The sequence below is a fragment of the Chiloscyllium plagiosum genome, chromosome 3, assembly GCF_004010195.1.
Source record: "Chiloscyllium plagiosum isolate BGI_BamShark_2017 chromosome 3, ASM401019v2, whole genome shotgun sequence".
Lineage (NCBI taxonomy): Eukaryota > Metazoa > Chordata > Chondrichthyes > Orectolobiformes > Hemiscylliidae > Chiloscyllium > Chiloscyllium plagiosum.
Genome location: NC_057712.1, coordinates 28,401,279 through 28,417,319, shown reverse-complemented (window position 1 = coordinate 28,417,319; position 16,041 = coordinate 28,401,279). Strand labels below are relative to the sequence as shown.

Here is a 16,041-nt window from a genome sequence, read left to right as displayed (position 1 = left end):
AGACACTATTCCTGTAGACAATGATGATTTGAAGATCAATGCCAAATGCTCGACAATCTCTTCCCTTGCTTCCCAGAGGATCCTAGGGTAGATCCCATCTGGCCCAGGGGACTTGTCTATTTTCACACTCTGCAGCATTTCTAATACCTCTTCCTCATGAACCTCAATCTCTTGTAGTCTAGATGCAAGTATCTCTGTATCTTCCTCACCAACATTTTCATTTTCTATAGTGAACACTGTCGAAAAATATTTGTTTAGTGCTTCCCCTATCTCCTCTGACTCCACACACAACCTCCCACTATTAGACTAAGATTTGCTGTTATTAACTAAAGTGCTTCAGAGGAATGTCTGTCCTTAAGTGAGCTCCTTGCCTCCAAAGTAGACTTTTGAGAGAAAATCTATCTGCTTGCTGAGAGTTTCTGATCTCAACCAGGGGTCAGGCACATCCATAGAGGGAGGATAGCATGATTAAAAAGGATCAATTGTTTAATGGTCAGTTTAAGGAATAAGCAACACTAACAAAAACTTAGTGCAGGATGGCAGTCTGTCCTCTTGGTTAAATAATAACACACATGAGGGAGTAGCCTTGAAAAAGAATAGAATATAATGGAATAGAGTCCATACAGTGTGGAAACAGGCCATTCGGCCCAACGAGTCCACATTGACCCTCCAAAGAGTAACCTACCTAGACCCCTGCCCTATTATGCTACATTTACCCCAACTAATGCACCTAACCCACACATCCCTGCACATTATGGGCAATTTAGCATGGCTAATTCACCTAACCTTCGCATCTTTAGACTGTGGGAGGAAACTGGAGCACCCAGAGGAATTCCACACAGACACGGGGAGAATGTGCAAACTGCACACAGACAATCGCCTAAGGTTGGAATCAAACCTGGGTCCCTGGCACTGTGAGGCAGCAGTGCTAACCACTGAGCCACCGTGCCACCTCACAATTGATAAATGAATTTTAAGAACAAGCAGGTTTTAAGAAAGACAAATTCTACTCATCAACTAACCACTGCTCCAGCATACTTGTACCAGTCCATTGAAACAAAGATGATTCTTAAACTTGACAAGAAATTGTACCTGGAGTCTTTTAATATGTTAAATGCTCAGTGTTCACTGGAGGTTACTAACTTGCAGCTATTTCACAAATGTGGTACATGGGTCAGAGTAGGAATGGGAGAATTCTCCAGGGGGAATAGCAACACACCAAGAATTTGTTCTGCACAATTCTAGTTGACCAGGAACCTCTCTGCTCTTAACCACCTGTCAAAGGCATTTCATAAGGATTTGCAATCAATCTGTTTGGTTGCTTTATGACATACGTTCCCTGTCTATCAAGTCCTGAGGTGGGACCTACTGCTCTGGATGTAGAGATTGTACCACTACACCACATGACAAAGAACAAAGAACAATACAGCACAGGAACAGGCCATTTAGCCCTCCAAGCCTGTGCCGATACATTTTTCCCTTCCATACTAAAACTGTCTTCACTTACAGGATGTATATCCCTGTATTCCCTTCCTATTCATGTATTGGTCCAGGTGTTTCCAAATGACCTCCAAATGTACTTTTATATTGAAAGTGTTGGTTAATCACTGATACAACTTAGGGGAGAATAAAATTCCTTAAAATAGGAAATCTGAAATAAGAATCTGATATACTGGAAAGATGCAAAGTCATGTTTCCATTTTGTGCACCATCAACAATCTGACTGCTATTTAAGAGATTTTTATTTTCTCATGTTTCTGCTCAAATATATTTGCAAATCATTGAACATTTAATACTGCCATGAACCAGGGAAATTCCAAGTAAGCAAGTTTGTATGCATCTGAAGGAGAGTTTGTTACATCAACCACATTTCCTCTCATTCCTTAAAGACATTTTGTTTTGAAGAGAGCCATTACCTTACTGTCAGCCAGCTCCAAGTCATTGACAATGAATTTACAAGTAGCATTGGGCGACACGCTCTCTGTCTGAAGCCAAAATCGAACTTGGCCTTTGTCGAAAACCTCGTAGGACAATTCACTTTTCAATGGGATTGCTAAGAAGAAAAAGAAATAGCAGTTGCTTTCAATTGCACATAGTTACTGTATTCAGCGTAAGAAAAAAAGAAAACTTTAGTTAGGATTTTTAAAAACTTTTACAAAGATTCTCATAATCACCTATTTCAGCAACAAATCTCTGCTAATCTCAAAGGCATGGTGCAAGCAGTGATAGATTTAGTGTACAACTCTTGTTGACCTTTAACATAATGGATTCTGATAAGGAGCTATTATTCCATACTACATTTAGTACATTATTCTTCAAATGAAATTGAACAGTTTAGGACCTGTTCCTCTGAGGTATTGTAGTAATTATACAAAGTCAATTAATTTGTTAGTTATTCAAATCCTGTGATCAATCAGGATTGATTTTATTGTTAATAGTTCTTAAATGCTCGGTGTTTACAGGAGGTTACTATTGTTGAGGGTTGGCAGCGTCAGACTGGAGTGGACAAAATCAAAGGTCACATGTCAGCAGGTTATAGTCCAACAGCTTTATTTGAAATCACAAACTTTCAGAGTGATACTCCTTCGTCAGGTGCTGTGAGAGAGGGCACGCCAACACATTTTATATGCAGAGAAAGCAAAGGATCATGCAATTGGTGTAAGTGGACTGAACAAACTTAAAATGGCTGATGGAGAACTCTGTTAGAAAGAAGATGCAAGTTTTGATTGATTTAGATGCACGTTCAGGTTACTATTGTAATTAATTTGCTGCCGTTTCATGCGTACGGTGCATGGCCAGAGTGGGAATGGGGCTGTTCTCCAGAGGAATAGCAACAGAGCAAGAGTTTGTCTGATCAATATCAATTCACTATATGTGCACCTCATTTTCCTGGCTGGAGATCATTTGTCAAACAAAGTGGGATCCTTGCGCAATCTCTGGAATAAAGCAAAGAGCCCAGAACTGCCCACATCTAAAACATTGTGGTGCATTTACACTTGAAGAGTTTGTTGGGGATTTGAAATCAGCAGAAAAACCCTAAAGATGAAACAGTGGAACCTTCTTCGGACCTTAGTAACAGTCAAAGCTAAAAATCATAGCGCTTGGGGCCCACTGACCATGCTTACTAATTGTAACATTAGAAATAGAAACAGGAGTAAGCCATCCCAAGGATCAGGAAAATCGATGTTTTGGGCAAAGCCCCTTCATCAGCCCTGATGAATGGCTTTTACCTGAAATGTCGATTTTCCTGCTCCTCTGATGCTGCCTGACCTGCTCTAGTTTGATCTGCCAGTGAAAAATCTGGCAAAAGACTTTTGTTTATTCATTTATGGGATGAGGGTATCTCTAGCTATGCCAACAATTATAGCCTATCCCTAATTGCCTTGAGGGTAGTTGGGAGTCAACCACATTGCTGTGGGTCTGGTGTCACATGTAGTTCAGACCAGGTAATGAGGGCAGATTTCCTTCCCTCAAGGACATTAGTGAACCAGACAGGTTTTTCTAACAATTGACAATGGATTCAAGATCATCATTAGACTCTTAATTCCAGACATTTTATTTTATATTGAATTCAAATTCCACCATCTGCTGTAGCGGGATTCGAACCTGGGTCCTCAAAACATTACTTGGGTCTCGAGATTAAAGGTCCAGTGATAACACCAGTAGGCCATCACTTCCCTCTTGTCAGCTAACATTTTCCCTATGAATTGCTGTTATTCCATTCATTGTTCTATTATGAAATCTGACTCAGAATGTGAATATATGCTGCATTCAAGTGTAACAAAAGATACTAGGTTTATGTTTCATAAAAGTAGGTGGATACTGAAGTTCCTAAGTAGCTTGTTCTTCCCCCCTGCTGACTTTCTATGTGTTTTATCATAGCTACTTTCAGTTTGCATTAACCCACACAGCTCCTCATTTCAATCACAGGGTTTGTCACCATTTAACTGAGGCAGCATCTGAGGAGCAGGAAAAATCGACATTTCAGGCAAAAGCCCTTCATCAGGTGATGAAGGGCTTTTGCCCAAAAAGTCAATTTTCCTGCTCCTCGGATGCTGCCTGAACTGCTGTGCTTTTCCAGCACCACTCTAATCTAGAATCTGGTTTCCAGCATCTGCAGTCATTGTTTTTACCCACCATTTAACTGAGGCAAGCAAACTTTTACAATGCACTAAACCCATATCCCTGAAGAATGGAAACAGACCTCAAGCAATACAAGATAGTCTCTAAAGAAAATCCAAAGTATAATTGAGAAGTAATAAAAAACACAAGCGTATCATGTTTGACAGTAGATATACTAGTAAGGCTTCAGCTGTACTTACTTGGATGTCTGATTTCGTGGCTCAAAGCCATCAGGCGTTCCAATTCTGAAAAATATAAGGCAGATAGTTTACATCTGGTGACAGATTTTGTAAGACTTCACTTTTTATGAGATTTAATGAAACCCAATACACTGTTTACATTCAATGGAATAGATTTTTCCATTCATACAATCTAGTGTTAAGTGTTGTATGGATAACAAAAAAACTCTGGTAGAAGAGGAATCTGCTCATTGATTTATCAGTTTCCCAACCAGAATTTTCCTGCTGAACTCGACTGTCTGTGCAATAAGCACAGTTAAGACAAAGATCAAAATCTAATTATTTTAACCAGGTGAAGAGAGACTGAAATTCAAACTGACCTGCTTCAAGACAACTGAATAATATGCCAATGTGTCTATGTGTGTCACACTCTATATTTCAGATTCCAGATCTCGTCCCATCTTGTGGGGATAAACATAGTGAAGGTGAACCAGCAGCAGGTGAATTCTGAGTGCTGGCCCCCTCCCCACATTTTCCAATGATAACAGCAAGAGAGATAACTCCTGGAGGGAGTAAAGATTTAAAACTAACTTTGAATCTCTTAGGCTCTAAAGGATGCCTGAAATAACATAATTAGAGATAATCAGCTCTGGGTTCAGGTCCTTTAGAAGATGATTGTAGGAATTGTGTCCAGTCTCAGCTATGAAAACAGCCACCGAGGCCTCACAAGAACATGGTCAACTGAATTCTCAAGGTTTCTCAGGAAATCTTCCCACATGTACTATCATGAAACAAGAAAGTTGGGTACGATTGGCATGCCAACATTTCCAATCAGCTATCTGATAAATCTGGGATGATGCTCTGGTGGAACTGAATTTTTCTCAGCCTGTCAATCGAGGAAATATATCCAGATACAGCCTTCGCTGAAGGAATGCGTACCTTCCTTTTCTAGGTTATAACTGGAAGAGATGCCATCAGTGTCTGATACTGCCACAGAGTATGTTCCTAAATCTGCCATGTCAGGATGTTTGAAGATTAATTTAGACCTGTAGAGCAAAAACAGTTGTAGTTTTTTTTAATGCAACAATGTATGACACTTTAGCCTGAACATATTCTTCCACATTCTTTATCCAAACCCACACCCCTGGCCCTGTGAACACATGGGCTGCTTTCATCACAGCCAACCCATTTTCACCTAACAGTCCTTATTATCTGCTTTTCTTTCACCCTGGTTCACCATTATCCACCCCTTTGCCCAACTGCAGTTCTGAGGAAGGGTCAATTGACCCGAACGTTATCTCTGACTTCTCTCCATAGATGCTGCCAGTCCAGCTGAGCTTTTCCAGCAATTTCTGTTTTTGTTGCTGTTCTCTTTCTTTGGACTCCATCACCACCTATCATTTATACTTCTATATGAATTATATTTTGTTCCTGTTCCCCTGCCCAATATTGATTAGATTATCTTCAGACAGATGGAGTTTAATTTAGATAAATGCAAGGTGCTGCACTTTGGGAAAGCAAATCTTAGCAGGACTTATACACTTAATGGTAAGATACTAGGGAGTGCTGCTGAACAAAGAAACCTTGGACTGCAGGTTCATAGCTCCTTGAAAATAGAGTAAAGGGTAGATAGGATAGTGAAGACGGCGTTTGGTATGCTTTCCTTTATTGGTCAGAGTATTGAGTACAGGAGTTGGGAGGTCATGTTGCAGGATATTGTTAGGCCACGTTTGGAATATTGCATGCAATTCTGGTGTCCTTCTTATTGGAAAGGTGTTGTGAAACTTGAAAGGGTTCAGAAATGATTTACAAGGATATTGCCAGGGTTGGAGGATTTGAGCTCTAGGGGGAGGCTAAACAGGCTAGTGCTGTTTTCCCTGGAGCATCAGAGGATGAGGGATGACCTCATAGAGGCTTATAAAATCATGAGGGGCATGGATAAGTTAAATAAACAAGGTCTTTTCCCTGCGGGGCGGGAGTCCAGAACTAGACGGCAGAGGTTTAGGGTGAGAGGGGAAAGATATAAAAGAGACCTAAAGGGTAGCTTTTTCACGCAGAGGGTGGTGCATGTGTGGAATAGGCTTCCAGAGGAAGTGGTGGAGGCAGGTACAATTGCAACATTTAAAAGGCATCTGGATGAGTATATCAATAGGAATGGTTTGGAGGGATATGGGCCGGTTGCTGGCAGGTGGGATTAGATTGGTCAGCATGGACGAGTTGGATCAAAGGGTCTGTTTCCGTGCTGTACATCTTTATGACTTGAAAAGCAAAGGGAAATTACCCATTACTTTGACTCAGCACCATAGGACACACTCAACTGACAGAGCTCCATATTGGATAGCGGGGTCTTGAGATTTTTAATGCTGAATAGTGAAGTGTTGTAATGACTGTCATTGGATGGGGCCCAGATCTACTAACGATATATCCCTTCGGGTGTCAACTGCCAATCACAACACTTTCACAGGAGGGTCCATAATATACGCAGCTGAAAATGAATGGATAGGTCCCAGTGGTATTCCTTTGGAAAAGACATTATGTATCATTCTTAGGCTGTTAGCAACAGTGAATGTCAGGGTCAACTATGGGCCTTTGATTGTCAGTGTTGCTAGAGTGTGATGGTTCTTAAACCTTTCCCAGGTGGGTTTCAAACTTACAGAAATCAGAAGCAAGTAATCAATTTTTCAATTCCCAAGACTCCAGGCACATTGCAATGGCTCCACTTCTCCCCTCATTCAGTGCTAACATGAATAATGGTGTTCGCCATGAAAATTTAAATTTCCCTTATGGGAAAAGGGATGGATATTTCACCCTGCCCCACCCCACCTCCATCTGTCTTTCCCAAGCCATCCTAAGAATTAAGAACATCCAAGATCAATCCACTTGTAACAAAGATTGTTTGCATTCTAACCAACACATGCACCTACCATAGAACAAAACATGCGATTAGAGAGAAATCAGAGATTTATAGCAAAATGACAAAGTTTCTAATATATACTGGCATGGAGATTGGCTACAACTGCTCAGGAGGATTTAAACTAGTAAGGTCTGGGGCTGGGACCCAGGGAAATAATTAGGAAAGAGATTAGGCTGAGATTGTAACAGTTGGGAAAAGGAGAAAGTCAAACAGTCAGGGCAGGCAGGAACAAAGTAGAGAACAACAAAGGCCTGATAAATTAAACTGCATCTATTTCAATACAAGAGGCCTAACAGGTAAGGCAGATTAACTCAGGACACGGTTAGGAACATGGGACTGGGATATCATAGCAGTTATAGAGACGCTGTTCAGGAATGGACAGGATTGGCAGCTGAATGTTCCAGGGTATAGATGCTATAAGAAAGATGGGGGGAGGGGGGGCAAGAGAGGAGAGGGAGTGGCAATTTTGATCAGGGATAACATTACATTTGTACTTGAGGAGGATATTCTTGGGCATATATCCAGATAAATTATTTGAGTGGAACTGAGAAATAAGAAAGGAATGATCACATTGGGATTGTACTATAGACCCTCAAGTAGTCAGTAGGAAATTGAGAAACAAATTTGTAAGGAGATCTGTTATCTGTAAGAGTAATAGAATGGTTATGGTAGGGGATTTTAATTTTCCAAATATAGACTGGGACTGCCATAGTGTTAAGTGGTTGGATGTTGTGGAATTTGTTAAGTGTGAACAAGAAAATTTTCTGATTCAGTATTGGATGTACCTACTGCAGAAGGTGCAAAATATGACCTAATTTTGGGAAGTAGAGCAGGGCAGGTGACTGAGTTTCCAATGGGGGAACATTTTGGGGCCAGTGACCATAATTCTATTTGTTTTAAGATAGTGATGGAAAAGGATAGATCAGATCCAAAAGTTAAAGTTCTAAATTGGAGGAAGGCCAAGAACTTTCAAAGGTTGATTGGGGGAAGATGATTGCAGGTAAAGGGACAACTGGAAGGTGGGAAGCCTTCAAAACTGAGGCGAGAGATCAAAGACCGTATGTTCCTGTTCGAGTGAAAGGCAAAGCTGGTAGGGAAAGGGAATATTGGATGACTAGAGAAACTGAGGTTTTGGTCAAGAAAAAGAAGAAAGCATATGTCAGGTACAGACAGCAGACATCGAGTGGATCCTGAGACGAATATAAAGTCAGTCAAAGCATACTTAAGAGGGAAATCAGGAGAGCAAAAGGGGAACATGCAATAGCTTTTACAAATACGGTTAAGGAGCATCCAAAGGGACTTTATAAATACATTAAGTACAAAAGGGTAACTAGGGAGAGAAACTGACCCTTAATGATCAGCAAAGTTGCCTATGTTTGGAACTACAGGAGATGAGGGAGATACTAAACAAGTATTTTGCATCAGTCTTCACTATGGAGAAGGATATAGAAAATATAGGACGTGGGGAAATAAATAGTAATATCTTGAAAAATGTCCATATTACGGAGGAGGTGGTGCTGGACGTCTTAAACACATGAAGGTGAACAAATCCCCAGGATCTAATCAGGTGCTGTCTAGAATTCTGTGGGAAGCAGGGAAGTGATTGCTGGGCCCTCTGCTAAGATATTTATATTATCGATAGCCCCAGGTGAGGTGCCAGAAGACTAGAGGTTGGTTAATGTGGTACCATTATTTAAGAAAGGTGGAAAAGAAAAGCCAGGAACTATAGACTGGTGAGCCTGAGATCAGTGGTGGGCAAACTGTTGGAGGGGATCCTGAGGGACAGACTTTACATGTACTTGGAAAGGCAAGGACTGATTAGGGATAGTCAACATGGCTTTATGCATGGGAAATTGTGATGCAGTATTTTAATTAAGATTTTTTGAAGAGGCAATGAAGAGGATTGATGGGAAAGAGCGGTGGACGTGATCTATATGGGCTTCAATAAGGCATTCAACAAGATTCCTCGTGGTAGACTGTTAGCAAGGTGAGATCACATGGAATACAAGGTAAAATACCACTTGGATACAGAACTGGCTCAAAGATTGGAGACAGAAAGTGATGGCGGAGTGTTGCTTTTCAGACTGGAGGCCTGTGACCAATGGTGTGCCATAAGGATCGGCACTTGGTCCACTGCTTTTCATCATTTACATAAAATATTTGGATGTGAATATATGAGGTATGGTTGGTAAGTTTGAAAATGACACTAAAATTGGAGATTTTAGTGGACAGCAAAGAAGGTTACCTCAGAGTACAATGGGATCATGATCAGATGGAGTTTAATTTAGATAAATGTGAGGTGCTGCATTTTGGAAAGGCAAATCAGGGCAGGTGTTATACACTAAATGGTACAGTCCTGGGGAGTGTTGCTGAACAGAGACCTTGGAGTTCAGGTTTACAGTTCCTTGAAACTGGAGTCTAAGGTAGACAGGATAGTGAAGAGAGTGTTTGGTATGCTTTCCTGTATTGGGCAATTCTTTGGGTATAGGAGAAAGGAGGTCATGTTCAGGACATTGATTCAGGCACTTTTGGAATATTGTGTGCAATTTTGGTCTCCCTGCTATAGGAAGGATGTTGTGAAACTTGAAAGGATTCAGAAAAGATTTACAAGGATGTTGCCAGGTTTGCAGTGTTTGAGCAAAAGGGAGAAACTGAATAGGCTGGGGCTATTTATCCTGGAGTGTCAGAGGCTGAGGGGTGACCTTATAGATGTTTATAAAGTCATGAGGGGCATGGAGAGGGTAAATAGACAAGGTTTTTTCCCTGGGGTGGGAGAGTCCAGAATTAGAGGGCATAAGCTTAAAGCGAGAGGGGAGAGGGGACCTAAGAAGCAACCTTTCTATACAGAAGGTGGTGGGTGTAAGGAATGCATTGCTAGAGGAAGTGAAGGCTGGTGCAATTACAACATTTAAAAGGCATTTGAATGGGAATATGAATAGGAAGTGTTTGGAGGGATATGGACCGGGTGCTGGCAGGTGGGACTAGTTTATGTTGGGATATCTGGTCAGCATGGATGAGTTGGACCAAAATGTCTGTTTCCATGCTGTGCATCTCTATAACTCTATAACTATGTATTTGTTAGTTTTTCAAGGAAAGGGGGCCCAGTTATCCTGAATTGTGCCCCAGGAAATTCCATTCACCAGGTGCCAAGGCTGAGAAAAGTGGAGCAGAGATGGATTATGCCAGGTCTCTCTCTCTCTCTTCCATTGATCCAGGGGTCTTGAACATTTCTAGGAGGTAGAACCAGGTCTGGGCTGCAACAGGCAAGGGCCCAGTGGCAGAATGGATGTAAATGCAGAATGAGCCATATGAGCTGTAAGGGAAGGGGAATCTCGACCAGATGGCTAATGAAGGAGCAGTGCTCCGAAAGCTAGTATTTCCAAGTAAACCTATTGGACTATAACCGGGTGTTGTATGATTTTTAACTTTAAACAATACGAGAACCTGGAGTTCTTGAGTCTCCAAATGATAACTCCCAACATTTAACATAACCTAAAATAGACAAAACTAATCAACCTACTTTTCACCATCTGTTTCAACGTGGACCTTTGAGAAATCAGTTATTTCCTCATAGGCTTTGCCCCAAGTAAATTGGGAGGCATCAGTCATATCATGGCACTCAAAGCTCAAGTAGATATTTCCTTCTGCATCAACACCACTTGTGATTTCCTTTGTTCCTTAAAGTCAAGAGTAAGACAGAGATACAATATTAACAGTGTGCTTACATGATTAGAAGTATTGCTAATGGGGGCATTTTAGGTTCAGAATACAACTCCACTTCATAAATCAAAACAATGCTCTGCGTTCCATGAGACATTGAATGCGTTCTTCCACCAATACTGGGACACTTTGATGAAAATAATTGGAAGGGTCTCAAAGCACTTTCAGCATAAAGTGAGAAACACAGCATCAAAAGGATGAACACTACCCGATCTTCAAAACCAGGATTTTAGGTTGTAAGCGGATTTCACATTGCATGACAAGATGACCTAGCCTCAGATAGCTTCAGAGAAGCCCTTTAAAAGTGTGAAAGATCTTGCTCCATTTCCCAAAATTGCAAAAGAACCACCTTTTGAGCGTGAATTTTAATTGGGGAGAGGAGGTGTTGATTGCCCCTTACCTCCTCCCACTTCATTTCCTGGTCAAAAACTCTACTCACTTTGGAAAAGATCTCCCCTCGACTCTTCATTAAGAGGTGAGTTAAGGTTCAATAGACTTATGTCTTACCTACCCACCATAAATATTCAGGCTGAAGGGGTATGGCCAGGTATATGGTGGGCTAGCTATTTTATTTTTATTGTTAATAATATTATCCTATTTTACATGCTCAGCTGTTGAAAATACACCAGCAATGGGGCCATAAAACACCCCCATTGAATAAATTACTGACAAATCTCTGAATACAGGGAATATTTTGAACTAAAACTATTAAAAGCAATCATCAAGGAATTTTTAACAGCACGTTCCAAACCCATAACTTCTACCATCAAGAAGGTCAAGGGCAGCAGATGCATAGGAACACAACCACCTGTAAGTTCTCCTTCAAATCTCACACCATTCTGACTTAGAGTTATATTGCAATTCCTTCACTCTCCTTAGGTCAGAATCCTGGAACTTCATTGACAGCAGCATTGTGGATATCCCTAAACTTCATGGAGTGCAGAGATTCAAGAAGGCAGCTCATCACCAACTTTGCAAAGACAATTAGGAATAGGCAAAAATGGCAGTCTAGCCAGTGACACCGACATTCCATGAGCAACTATTCAAAATGACCCTCTAGATTCTTTCCTCCTGTTTAAAGGACGGCGTGGTAGCTCAGTGGTTAGCACTGCTGTCTCACACGGGTTCAATTCCAGCCTTGGCTAACTGTGTGGAGATTGCATGCTCTCCGCATGTCTGCTTGGGCTTCTTCTGGGTGCTCTGGTTTCCTCCCTCAGTCCAAAACATGCGCAGATTGGGTGGACTGGCTATGGTAAATTTTCTGCAACATCCCGGAGTGTACAGGCTAGGTGGATTCGCCATGGTAAGTGCAGGGTTACGGGGATAGGGTGGTAGGCTGGGTTTGGGTGGGATGCTGTTCAGAGGGTTGGTGCAGATTCGATGGGCCGAATGGCCTCTTTCCCCACTGTAGGGATTCTATAACTATTTAATTTCATACTTCCTGTAGAGTCATTACCAAGTTATAATTGGCAATTTACCCAGCCCTGTCATTTATAAGCAAGAACGCATAGTGTACCTGGCCTGACTTGAATGAGGATGGGTTCGGAAGGCTCAGAGGGTCTGCCCTGACCAGCTGTATTCACAGCATGGACTCTGAAAATGTAGCTTCTTCCTTCCTCTAAATTAGTAACCTGTGAAATTAATGAAGTCAAAACAGAACTTTAAAAAATATTTCTTGTTAATTATATTAAATGCAGTCATGTTTCTGGAATTCCTTCAGAAAGTGGACATATTCCTGATGAAAATGGAACTGAAGCATGTAAAAGCAACATAAACTATACAGCAACTCCAGTGTAACTTTGATTCACTAGTTAGAAAGTAAAGACTTTCTTCTGCTGGGCACTGTAGTTTGGTCTATTTCTAGGTTGACATCATTTCACACAGTGATCCAATCCCTAAACTGATTCAGAGATCTGACTTAATGGAAAGCCAGGAGTTCACTGTTCCAAATAAAGTGTGTTTTTAGCTTGCCCAAAGAAATAATTGGTTACAGTATAAGGTATTTCAGTCTTGCGGATGAGAAAATTCCAAAGTTTGATATCTGTGGCGTTAATTGATCTCAGGTGCAATGTCAGGTTTTTAACAAGAAGACGACCCTTGGAGCTCTCAGACTTGCTTGATTGAAACATGCATGTGACTGTGTGATAGCAGAATAGAAAGAAACTTAAAAATTGATCTTACATGAAGTGATTGTTTGTCATTTTGAAGGGAGCTTGGTTTTTAATGATGATTTTATCTCCACAGTTTTTGCCTTTCCTCCCCTGAAGGTGATTGGTGCTAACATATAGTTCCTGGGATGTAGGCAGCTTCTGTGAAAGCTCATTCAAGTGGCCAGTCTAATAAATTTTAACAAGCCATTTATTATGCGCGCCATCACAGCCAAGCCTGATCCAATTGTCATAAAACAGGCACACATGGATACTGGTTAACTTAGTACAGGGGCTTTAAGGTCTATTTCAACTCAGTTGTAAATACCTGAAAGTAAATCAATGTATTTAGCATAAAGCATACATTACTCATTCCTTACCTTTAAATAGCGAGTGGATACCGCTTTCTCCGTTATAGCTCTCCATTCATCAGAATCTGTCTCGCAGATATCCACAGTGTAGCCAGTAACAGCACTGTTGCCAGTGTAAATTGGTGCCTTCCACAAGATCACAAGAGAATGCTTTCTGATTTCACAGAATGTCAAGTCATAAGGTGGCCCTGGACAGTGTGTAGAAAATAAGAAAAAACATCTTAGTGTTACCCAATATCATGACTTTGGAAGTGTCCTGCACTAAGTGAAGTAATGGTCAGAATTAAATGTAGGTACAGGTGAGGGGAGGCTTGCAGTGGTATCCATATTTCTTGCTACAGTCATTTCTCAGGCACCAGAGACCTGATTTTTAAATAAAATCTTGCACTTTGGTATATTAGATGGCCTAAATATAGTGTTGACAGGAAAATAAGGTGAGAATATGTGTTCATGGTGGTTGGAGCAGGTGGGGAGTCTGGGGTTCTGATTTGGTGCATCTTCTGATCTTAGGATGTTCCAAACTGCTTAACAGTGAATGAAGTGTTGGTCAACATTGTAATGTCAACATGTACAGGCTGAACATTGAGTGTCATCCCAAGTTTGAAACAATGTTTGTCACATAATTACTTTTTAATAGCCAAGTAGCTGGAATATCAAGTTGCAATATTTCTTTTAATAATTCAAGGTACTGCATTTCGTCCCTGTGAATGGATCCCAGAGATTATAGGCTATATTAAGATACTGATGGTAGGCTCCCTGTTTCTCAGTGTATATAATCTTTTCAAGGTCAACGTCAGGGTATATAACCATTTAAAGGGTCATCGCCAGGATATATACTCATTTATAGGGTCATCACCTAGGTATATACCCACCTAAAGGGTAACTGCACAAAAACTTAATTAGCATGAGGCAGAAAATGCTACCTTTTCAAGAATTCCCCACTTTCACAGCTGCTGAAAAATTGGAGGCTGGGTAATTCTGCATACTAACAGCGCCATCAAGAATGATGGCTGCTATTCGTATTGGAAGTAGGTGAAGGAGGTGATGGGGTCAGTCAATGACCCATCTATCAGGTATCCTATACTAGCACAAGCTCTCTTGAATATCTATCCTTCGCCCTCCACCAGAACATAAAGGCCCACGTGAGAATTGGGCAATTCCCAGCTGATTTAGCTTTTACTTCAGCATCTTTGCAACTCCTAGCAAAGGCTTAATTTAGGCTTTCCACCTGCAAGGACCAGGCATTTGGCCTCTCATTATTGCTGCCATCAAATTCTTGCCAATGCAATTTTAAATGAACATATATTCCTCAACTGAGCAGTTAGTCTGTATTTAGAGTGACTTTATAGTGATGTCCTGTCGCTAATTCTCTTACCTGGTTCTGACATGGTCCATGCCTCACATTTGAAAGCCCGACTGGAATCTGAAGGGACGCCAACACCACCCACATTCATAGCACTGATTTTAAACTCGTAGAAAGAGCCTCCTTTCAGGTTTTCAACCTTTCACAGAGCAACAAAATAAAGAAAACATCAACATTGCAATCGTCATGAAAACTTCAAACCACTTAAAATCAATCTATGCTGTATTGAGTGGTGCATTTGCCAACCAAATTCATTTTGACAAGCATTATCCAAATTGTCTGTCATAAATTGGTTGGTTAGTTCAGTTGGCTGAATGGCTGGTTTGTGATGCAGTGTGATAAAAACAACTCCCGGACTACTTGAGGTCACCATGGCAACCCTGCCTTCTCCACTCCTTCTAAGCTAGTTGAGGCATGGTGACCCTCAGGTTAAGCCTACCAAAGGTTGTCTCTATCTAATGAAAGCAGCCTAAGGTCTTCTCGAACTATGACAACTTTTACTTTCAAAATCCATGGGATTTACAGAGAAACAGCAGAGACAAGGAAGTCACAGTGGACAACTTCAAGAGCTCTAGCACAGCTTCAACTCCTTTGAGATTTAGTCTAACCCAGTTCCTGATATGGCTGAGTGACCTGAAATTGCAGTGACAAAGACATTATGTTGACATGAGTGGCTAATTAGGCTCTGAAGATAATATTGAAAAAAAATGGCTGACTCTTGATAAAACAGCGAACACCAGTAAGCAAAAAACTGGTAATCTCAGCTGCTCATCCTCGGAAAAAAATAATCCAGGGGCAGTCAAATTAAAAACCCATCTTTACTAAACGGGATAGAAGTTCAACCAAGGACATATTAAAAAGTGGATACATGAGTTGGGCAAGACAAATTTAGGATTGATATTGGTCAATTTTTTTTTTTACACAGAGGGCTTCCAATAGTTTAGAATGCACAATTATCAGGAAGATTATTTGATTCTGAAAGGCTGGATTCATTCAGGTGGTGTAATAGGAAATATTATATCTTTAATTTGAAAGGATGAGACAAAGTTGACAGAATCACCTTCAGCTGAATCCTTACGATTATAATAGGAAGATCATGTTTTTGACAAAATTAAATATACTTATGAATGCTGTAAAGAATTGGTATGGGGACTCTCAGCCTGAACTCAAACACTCTTAGTCTGCAGAACACCAATCTGTTAATTTCTTAAATGCTTTGAAAGAG

General features: G+C 40.8%; 1 protein-coding gene across 5 annotated transcripts in view; it reads right to left on the bottom strand.

The window, feature by feature from the left end:
* Window positions 1-16,041, bottom strand: part of myom2b (myomesin 2b) — a 145,875-nt gene that overhangs the window by 47,182 nt on the left and 82,652 nt on the right. For all 5 annotated transcript variants that reach the window (XM_043679203.1, XM_043679214.1, XM_043679173.1 and 2 more), the window contains 7 exons: window positions 14,829-14,955; window positions 13,463-13,641; window positions 12,452-12,566; window positions 10,736-10,892; window positions 5,241-5,347; window positions 4,323-4,367; window positions 1,917-2,053 (listed from right to left, as the gene is read on the bottom strand). In XM_043679203.1, coding sequence (XP_043535138.1) covers window positions 1,917-2,053; window positions 4,323-4,367; window positions 5,241-5,347; window positions 10,736-10,892; window positions 12,452-12,566; window positions 13,463-13,641; window positions 14,829-14,955 — 867 coding nt within the window. The remainder of the gene's footprint in view (window positions 1-1,916; window positions 2,054-4,322; window positions 4,368-5,240; window positions 5,348-10,735; window positions 10,893-12,451; window positions 12,567-13,462; window positions 13,642-14,828; window positions 14,956-16,041) is intronic.